Here is a 10238-nt window from a genome sequence, read left to right on the forward strand (position 1 = left end):
AGTCATGGCCTTGCTAGAGATCTTTACTCAGACCCAGACTTTCTGCAAGCAGAAAAGCTACTTATACTATGGGGCCTTTGTTCCCCTTTCTTTTCCAACCCATCCCAAAAAGCTGCTTGTGAGGGTTAGGGATACCTTCAGAATGGCACAGAAGGGAGCACAGAACACAGCGGGAGGGGAGAAACTGCAAGAATCCAACCAGTGACACATTCAAGCTTCTTCCTCATTGCACATTCCCCCATCTACTGCAATCTCCCATACTCCGTTCCTCCTGAGCAGCTTTGGGGGCAAAGGGGACTGCAATGGGGAGGAAAAGGTGGGAAAAAATGGCCTTCCACTCAAAAATCCGGATCAAGCCAGTGATTTACATATTCTGTTCTTGTAAATATGGTAGTGTTAACTGAGTTTTCTGTCTGAGAGCTAGAGAAAAGTAAATGAAAAGATGTCTGTGATTCTGTGTGTCCGATCTGATGAGCAGCCTGACTCTCTGAAGTTTCAAAACACTACATGACACATGTAGCTAACTGGAATAAAGTTAACAACACTGGTATGGTTGGCTTGGTCTTTTCTTAAAATTGGAAGGATTTTGATAAAGTATCAAAATTACTAATAATTGATTAAGAGCTTACCTGACATGGTGGCAGTGGAACGTGGGCAATGGTGGCTATTTTACTCTTCAGAAGGTCACTGCCCTGTTACAACATAGATGCAGGCATAATACAGAAAGAATAAAGCAATTAATCTTGGGACCAACAAACTATGCATAACAAGTATAGTTGATTCACAGTTAGCTGCTCTCTAATCAGAGCCAACACTAGTTAAATCAATCCTTACCAAATAAACTTATTTCTATGTTCCAAGAGTAACTCTATGTCAGGAGTCAACACATAAAGGAAGCCATTCAAGTGTAGGAGATGAAGTATTGGACTTCAAATGTCTGCTCAGCTATCTTTACAGAATAACCCTGGGCATGTTCGCATCTTGGTTAGTGTAATATATACACGCAGGCCCTACTTATCAAAGGCAATGTGTTCCCGGGAAACCATTTGTTAGGCGAGAGTTCGCATAACAAGTCCACGATTTACATTATTTCTTTTGGGAATATATTTTTTTAAAGTGTTTATTAATTTTCCAATAAGAACATCTAATTAAGATATATCAAATCAAATAAAAAAACTAAAATAAAAAAGTCCAATTGTCTTCCAAATTATAATCTTAATTATTTTTTTTTGGAAATATTTCTAATGCAGGATGTGTATGATCTCCTTCCCCCATCTCTCCATGGTTTCTTCCTGAAATGGCTGCAGTCCATCAGCAAAAGAGAGACAAATAAAAACAAACTAATTTATCCAATCTCTCCTGCTCCCATCTCCCTCTGTCCATGGTTTCTGTCTGAAAAGGCTGCCTCCAGACAGCAAAGCACAAACAAGGAAATAAGGAAGCCAAATGTTCGGATATCTGAATCTGGAGTGCATATAATGAAGTTTGGGCATAATTCTTTATATACAGATAAGTGATTTTAAGATAGCAAGTGTACAGATAGCAGGGCCTACATGTATATCGTTGTCCTAGCACTTAAACTGACACTGGTGTAGTTTTCCAGCATTATGGGGCAGGTCTAAATGTTAAGCTTTAAATTAAAAGTAACAGAAGGAGTATAGCTTCCTATAATTAAAGCATGAAGATGGAAGTATCAACAAGCAGGATATAGTAGCATTTAACGATTCAGCTACACAAGTCTAGCTAAAGGAGTCACCATGACACTGTATGTTCATTTCTTAATAATAATAATAATAATAATAATAATAATAATAATAATACTATCATCCCGCCCATCTGTCTGGGTCTCCCCAGCCATTCTGGGTGGCTTACAGCACACAAAAAATGTAAAACATTAGACATTAAAAATTCCCTGATACAGAGCTGCCTTCAGATTTTCAACTCCAACCTTTCCAGAGAAATGTTAACACCACTGACTGTCTCTGTAAAAATAATACATGATGTCCCCTACACAGGTTTCCCTTGACAGCTAGTAGTTGGTATATGCCAGGGGTGGAAACCTGTGGCCCTCCATACACTGCTGGAATTCAGCGCCCAACAGTTGCAACCAGTGGCTAGGAATTATGGGAGGTGCAGTCCTACATCACCTGGGGGGCCAACAGTTCCCCATTACTGGTGTTTACTATCAAATATAAATACAAACCTGACACAGTAGGCCTCAGAGGTTCACTGCTTGTTGCTTTTCCCAAGCAAAAGCAGACATTGCCGGGACTGAAATGGTTCAGAATCTCCACGTTGGAGGCTACTGCAAGAAAGAAGTCAAACAGACCTTCACAAAGATGAGCAGTGACAATTCTTTTGTTTCTAAATTTGAAAACCTGTTCAAGTTTCTCAATACTTGAACACACTTTCTCAATACAGTTTTCTCACCTGTCACTTTCACTCTGAGTAGCAGCAAGAAGTGAAAACAACTTTCTTGAGAAGTTGCATTTCCTCACAACTTGAATACAATATCAAAATGTTGCTACACTGGAAGACCTCTTGGTCACTAAGGGAGTTGTATGGTGGCCTACTTACTCTTGGGCTTGATTCCCATTTTTCATACCAGGAAATCTCAAGGAACTATTCCAAGGCAAGAATGAGAAAAAAATTCTAGAGCACCCAATATGTTCAAAGAACTACATAAATTATTATTATAAATAATATGGTAGTCCAAGGCTGCCTAGACTATCATGTTCATAAATCAATTTTGCAGCATTCTACTAATCCCTGTCTCTGCTGCATTTTGGGGCTGCCTGCATGGTTTCTGAGCAGTATCTAGAACATGGAAGAAAACTATCTAAAGTTTTGAGGTGACTGTCGGAAACATCATTTAAAAAGTTTTTTTAAAAACCTGCAGAAAATTAAACCAATGTTGGATGGAAATTTTTGGCTCAGTCCTAATTCATATACAGAGACACTTTTTCACTCCTATGAAGATCTCTTATCATCATTATTACTAAAATTTGTTTACTGCCTTTCATCTGAAGATCATAGCATAGAAAATCAAAATGAGAGCGCAAAATACATAATAAAACAAAAACCAAACAACAAATCCATAATCCCCATCCCACACACACATTTAAAAGGCCATGGAATGTTAATCAGCCAACGGCCTGGTTATAGAGAAATGTTTTTGCCTGGCACCTAAAGATATGTAATGAGGGCACCAAGCAAGCTCTAAACAGCTTGGGACACAGATATCTGCAAGAATGCCTTCTTTGAATAATAGCTTCCCCATGTTTCAAGATCAGCAGATGAGTCCTTGTGGTGGTCTCTTCTCAGGACGAGGTATGTGGAAAATGGCATTTGCAGTGGCAGCTCCTTTTATGTTGAGCTCCCTCCCTTTCAAGGTGCATTTGGCCTCACCTTTGGCAGATAGTTTAGCTGCACCTTTTTAAGCAGGTGCCTGAAGAGGGAAGGACCTGATTGCTGCTGCTATTAGCAATTGCACTACAGTGATTTGTTACGTGCTTATGTGGATTGTGTTATTTTATGGATTTTATGCATTGTGTTATCAATTTGCCTGTTATAAACTGCCCTGTAACTTTTGCAGAGGATAGTGTATCGAAATAGATACAATACTCAGATGTCTACTCAGAAGTAAGTCTTACAGAATTCAATGAGGCTTACTCCCAGGTTTGTGGGGTTAGGATTGCTAACAAATTCATTGTCACAGACAAGAGTACTCCAACATGGAATGTGAAAGACAATATGTATTGGAGAAAGTCATATTGCCAAGGTCCTTTTCAGACTAAGGTAATAAAGGCAGTTATGTGAGAATTTCTTTCTCCTCTCAAATAATAGGCAGCCATGTCTAATGTGTTGCGTGATCACCAGCCCACTCCTCCTACCTATTCCCTCCCACCCCTGCACAGCTCACTAAACTTATTCATAAATAGATGAATATTAAATAAACTGAACTAGGTGGGCAGGTTTTTCCTGCCTTTGGTTGCTATGGAGCATTCCTTAGCAACTGCTTTCAAGACCTGACAAAGAGGAAGAGATGCAGGCAAACACAGCATTGCTAAAGGAAAGTTGCAAAAGAGGGTGGATGAATCACACCTGGTGACCAGAAAGGGGCCATAAATTGGGATGCAAGGAAGGAGGACACTATGTTATGGGAACCAAGCCAGAGATCTAGGGTTTATAGAACAAAGGTGTCAGTCTTATACTAAACTAAACTCCTTTCTCAAGCAGAGCTGTTCTATTAAGCTTCTACCTGTAAAAAAAATATTGATGGTTTTCATAAGTCTATTAAATATTTAGTGCTGCTTTTCTGAGCTGAAAAAAGAAAGGAACAACATTAATGTTATCTCAACTCTCTACAAAGATAAATATCAGGTCACTCCATTAAAAATCCTTCACATGGCTGAACATTAATGTCAACAGGTGATATCCAATGTTAGTGATAATCACTCAGTTTAGGTCTACATAAATATGACTTAGTTGGTTATTTATTACCCAATGTGTTCCTACTTATTTAAGCGCCATCACATACCTAAATGCACTTCTGCAATGACATTTTATTCAGGTGAACAAGAGCCCAGAGCAACTCATAATTAGTCTGCACTACTGCTATAAACATATTATTTAACCAAGAGGTAAACCCAAGGTAAACCAACGTTGTTTATTAAACAAAGAATAACAAGTGGCATTACAAGAGCTCCAGCAAGTACTCTGCCTACAGAGACTGCCGACAAGGCCCTGTCATGTGATGAGTACCTTTCAATCAAGAGAACTTCGAGACACATTTTAAGCAAAGAGTACCAAAGATTAAGTTCTTTCATTCTTGCTACACTTTCAGAATGCGGGAGGGGAGATCCTAGAAGGCAACAAAATTAGCGCTGCATACTAGCAGAATTCTTATATATTTGGTGACACAGTAATACAATATATTAGAAATATCTTCCAGGAGTTATCAAGGAATGTATAAGATATGTTTTGGAGTTTACTATAGAGGTTATTTTGCTGAAGAATTGAAGAAATTTTATTTTTTTAAAAGAGCAATGCTTGACAATTTATTAGCAGAATCCAAAATTCTTGCAAACATTTGTAAATGTGACCAAAAAATGTTAGTGAAAGAATGGCCAAGACAAACATATAAAACGCATTAGTAATAGAGCAATAAATAGAGAAATAAAGTCACAACTGATTTGCCTGATGCCAGGGGTACCAGAACACGAACAGTGTTTGTGAAAGCAAAAACTATTGATGTTATAAAGCTGGTGGTTGTTTAGATTTTGTAGCCATTTTATGTAATTTTCCAGTTAGTTTATTAGATGATTTAAGGATACAGTAGTAAGTTTTTTTAAAAAAGAAATATGAAATATTTCCTTAAAAATACCTCATATAGATCTTAAAAAGGTATTAAAATATAGACATGAGAGGGAAGCAACTGATTCACTATAGATTAACATTTTAATAGCCCTCAGTCTTAGGTGTTTCCTAGAGTGAGCTAGGCCCATGCAAACAATAAAAGTTGTTCAACATGACACGTGGAATTTGTAAAAACTCAAGCTACATAGCATGGTGAAAAAGGAAAGGTTATGTCAACTGAAGGAAGTGTTAAGGCCACTCCTTATACCTATTCTTATCCCATCTGTCATGAATGTCTACTTCTCTATTGTTTAGTAGAAGCTAAGAAGAGCTCCTCCCCATTCAGAAATCAAATATTAACTTGAAGAATTAATGCCAATTCTAGGTAAAGCATACACACCTGCAACAGGGCAGTAACAGATAAGAGAGGTAAGGGTAAGATCAGGAGAACATCTGTTGTGGTTTGATTTGTTAAATGAATATTTTTTCCTGAGGGTTTATTAAAGCAACATGCTAGTTACAGTGCATAAGGGATTTTGTATGCAGTTTTAAAGGGACACAACCAATGTGGATTGCTGAACATGTTTTCATATTTAACTCTACAGAATCCCACATGTAACATGTCCCCAAGTGAGAAATGCTGAAAGTCAAACATCCCTAACTCCTGCAAAGAGACTTTTGGCACCTTCAATGACTCACGGATGTCCAGTCCCAAACATTACATTACTTTTTGCCTTGTTACCTGGACAATAATATATTGCCTCACACATCACTACAATAGACTGTTGCAAAGCAAAACGGGATAATTAAACAGAAAGTTGTAATTCTGTAATCAAAAGAAACTACAGCAATTGCTGAAAATCAACTACCCTTGGTATTTTGGAAATACCAAAAATACACCACTTCAGAAGAACTTTCTCATATAAACTCAGACGTTTCTGTCCCTCAGACTCCAATGCGTTTTCACTTCTCTAGTTTTCTTACTTAAGGAAGGCTTTTATAAAAGCCTATGTTTATTCTAATTCTAGGAACCCCAGAAATTAACCCTTATCCAAGGCACAGAGTTGAGCCCAATGTTGTGCATGTACAAGTGGAACAAACTTCACTTGTGCCAAGAGACACCTCCCCTTCCTCCCATTGCCCCTGCAGTCCACTATGAGTTCCAAATCTGCTTAAGAGCATCCCCTAACCCTCCAGAGCAGTTTAGTGTAGGGGGCGCAGTGGAGAAAAGAGGAAGGGCAAGTTGCATTGTGAGAGTGCACAACACTATATTCTATCGTAAGCAGCTCTTAAGGCAAGGAATACATCAATACAGAACACTTGCATGCATGGTTACTCAAAAATAAATCCTATTGGGTTCTATGAGCTTAGTCCCAAACCTAACCAGGTCTACTCAGAAGTAAGTACAATTGAATTTAGTAGGGCATACTCCCATTTAAGTGGGATTAGGACTGCAGCCTAACTGTATGTAGCATCGCAAGTCTACATTTACTTGGAAGTAAGTCACACAGAATAAAGAACAGCTGTTATGATACAGTTAATTTAACAGCAAGTCCAGCTGAACTCACTAGGACTTATTACTGGATAAATAGGCATAGGGTTGGTCTGTTAGAACTGAAAGATCACATGATTTGGTCACTTGCAAGAAATCAGCTACTTCAAAGGAGAAAACAGATCACATTACAGGACTGAGAACTAGAAAAGTTGAAAGAAAGGGAAACAAAAAATGAACAGGGAACATGCAAGGAAACAAACAAACAAATCTAATCATGAATGCTTTGAGGGGGGGAAATGAGTCAGAAAACTGCAGTGTGGTCCTGTGAGTCATCAAAGCACAACAATTAATCTTTCAATGAAATATTGAAAAATACTGGTATCACTCCAGATGAAGGAGCATACCCTTTTTATAAAATGAAACTGCCATCTACAACAGCACCTGGCATTAGTTTAGGTAATCAGTGTAACTTAAGATAATGAAACTCAGATGAAGCAACAGCTTCTGAGATTCAATATCATTGATCTGGATTTTTCTTCTTCCAGTAGACTGATTAGAATTTATAATATGGGTACAATTCTGGCAAGTTCTAAACCTCAAGCTACATACTTATAATAGGATTAGCGATATCCCAGAGTGTCATTATAGTGAATGGAGGGCACAAAAAGGGAGGAAAGCCTAGGCAAGCAAAGTAGTTATGTACAAGCAGGAATTTGGTTGGGAGAGGGGAAGACAAAACAAAACCTGCCTCAAAGCACCAGTACACACTGACCCGCATATGCATTTGCGACAGCACTGTGCACAGTACAGTGCTAAAGGAACAGAAGATTTTGCTGTATGGACTGTTGTATTCATTGAAACCTTGTTTCTCCATACACCCTTCTAGAAAAAATGGATAGGATATAAACATGTTAGAAGAGGAAAGTATTAAGAGATGGACACAAAAGCTTCAGAAACAGGGGAGAGATAATTAGAGGGAAGAGAAAAGCACTGCACAGGATGTTCTATGTCAAGCGACACCTGACAGTGCCATCAAGTGGGACATGTGTGAATGCAATAGAATTATTCTAGGTTACACGTGCCCTTGTTACAACAGCAGATATTTCCCTTATGAAATGCTAAAAATCCATTTCTGTTTAAAGGTATCCCATACAAAATATCACTCTAGTCTCCTCTACATAATATTCTCAATAATACAAACTAGTTAGCACACACTTATTTAAAGGAGCAGGGCAAAAGTGAAGCATGTATAATACACTGATAACATAAGAAGTCAATAGTAGGAAAATCGGGTTACCTATTTATAGCTGGTCATACATTTAACTGTCTTCCCCCCCCCCCCTTACCTATGGATTGCTCTGTTGATCTGCAGAGGGGGAATCCAAAATCCATTATAGTTTAATAACATTATTCAGAGTTTAATTAGATTAGAAAGTCCTAGCTGAAAAACACATTCTAATCTAATTAAACATGCATAACCCTTCCTGACCCTCCATCTTACAAACTGCAGATTTGGGGGCTTTTAAAATCATGTCTTTCCCACCCCCCTCACACCGTTTTCCTTGTCCACTTTGGGTAAAAGCTAGCCTGAAGAACACTTTTTCTGGAGGATGCAAAAGCTTGCTGGCTACTTTGTGAATTTTAGCTGGCCATCACAAAGGCATGACAAGACATGTGAGTCTCATCAATAAAGGATAAACTAGTCCAGACCTTGGTGACCACCCTCTTAGCCTGTTGAGTTTTGGAAGAGGAAGAAGCAGATACAACGCTGACACCTTCTGCCGGCTTCCATTTAGACCAGATGGTCTGCTATCAGGCATAACTGCTTTGCTTCAACGAAACAGTGTCTCTCCTACTTACAGTGGCAGCGTTTCCTTCACGGCCAGCCCGAGAACAAGACCTTAATTTCGCGGGGTGGGGGGAGAAAGGCGAAAGGTGCGGGGATCCCTAACCGTCTTCCCAAACCAGATCTACGTCATGTGACCCGTCAGCGCCCCCCCCACCTGATTTATGGCCACCTCTCTTCCACCTGCCTTCACCTGGGCTGGGGGGGGGAGGGGCAATTCTTTTAAGGCTCCGGCCCTCAGTCGGCCACGCGGGGGGGGGGCTGACCCTCAGCCACTCCGTCCGTCCACACACGCAAACAGGACGCGTGTTCTCGGGGGTCCCCGCCTGCTGCTGTTTCCTCCTCCTCTCTCCACGCGAACCCCCTTGCCTGCTCCCCTCTTGTCTCCACCCACCAGCAACCCGTCCCTCTTGCTCGCCTGCCCGCCCGCCCATCCACACGGACTCCAAGCGCTCACCTTCGTCCACGGCTTCAGCCTTCCCCCACTTCTTCCCCGCATCTAGTTCCCGTCAGCGCCTACCGAACCCACGACGCATGCGCAGCAACCGAAGCCCCACCACGGCCGTGACGCCAACGCCGCAGAGCATCACGGGAATTGTAGTCTTCGACTCTAAGCATCGGCATTCAAAGGGGACGAAGGCTGCTGCTGCCGCCTGCAATCCGCCTGCAATCCTGACCCTGGCCCCACTAGCCTGGGAGCAACTCCTTGGATTTAGCAGGATTTAGTTCAGAGAAGAGGCGGTTAGGATTGCAGCCGATTTTATTGTTTTAAAAACGGGACTACTTGTCAGCGGGGTAAAAGTGACGACTGCCCTTAAAGAACTATGGAAAAATCCAGGATTTCCGCGTTTAAACTGTGACTGTGCAGCTCACTCTGTCCGGTGCCCTCCACCCAAAGGGAGAAAATATATAATCAAGAATGGCGTTCATTTTGTTTTCCAATTCTGTTCTTATTTTGTCCGAAATTAATATGATAAAATAATACAGCAGCTATTGCTTCTCCCTGGATTTCCTAAATTATAAGCCTGCTCCATTGCACCCCAAAGCAGGGCTTTTGAGTGCGGCTGCCCATCTTGTTGAAACAGCATCCCTAAGAGACATGCCTGCTACTTTTCGTTTTCTGAAACAACGGAAGACACCCTTGTTTGGACAAGCTTTCCCAGCTGGGTTAATTTTTCTTTAGGTTGATATTTGTGTTGTTATTAAACCTATTTTAGTTGTTTTACTTTATGGTTGTAAAATGCACACGTATGAAAGGCGTTTCAAAAATAAATAGCAACAACAGTGTTAAACTTTTTATTATGATTAAAAAAAGACTGGGCTGAAAATGCAAATCCCTATATTGCAAGTGGGTTGCTGAGAGAGGGTGGCTCTCCACATCCCTTGCAATGTGATCTACTATTGTTTATCCTCATGCTGCAAATTGGGGCAGCTCAGCAACTGAGGCATAGCACACCCTGTTATGCAGCATGCTCTTAAAATAGCAAGTTGGAGGTGGAGCTGAGGCTGACCTGCTGATTTACAACAGCCCTGCAATGT

The 10238-nt window shown here is 40.4% G+C and overlaps 1 protein-coding gene across 2 annotated transcripts in view; it reads right to left on the minus strand.

Annotated features, from left to right (window-relative positions):
- Window positions 1-9265, minus strand: part of SGSM3 (small G protein signaling modulator 3) — a 27527-nt gene extending 18262 nt beyond the window's left edge. The window contains exons 1-3 of one of the 2 annotated variants that reach the window (XM_083573777.1): window positions 9157-9265; window positions 2204-2305; window positions 630-692 (exon numbers count right to left, since the gene is read on the minus strand). In XM_083573777.1, coding sequence (XP_083429903.1) covers window positions 630-636 — 7 coding nt within the window. In that variant the 5' untranslated portion in view covers window positions 637-692; window positions 2204-2305; window positions 9157-9265. The remainder of the gene's footprint in view (window positions 1-629; window positions 693-2203; window positions 2306-9156) is intronic. The other variant, XM_083573778.1, reaches the window with a different exon arrangement.
- Window positions 9266-10238: the final 973 nt, after the last annotated feature.

Source organism: Podarcis filfolensis (genome assembly GCF_964270895.1).
Source record: "Podarcis filfolensis genome assembly, chromosome: 10".
NCBI lineage: Eukaryota > Metazoa > Chordata > Lepidosauria > Squamata > Lacertidae > Podarcis > Podarcis filfolensis.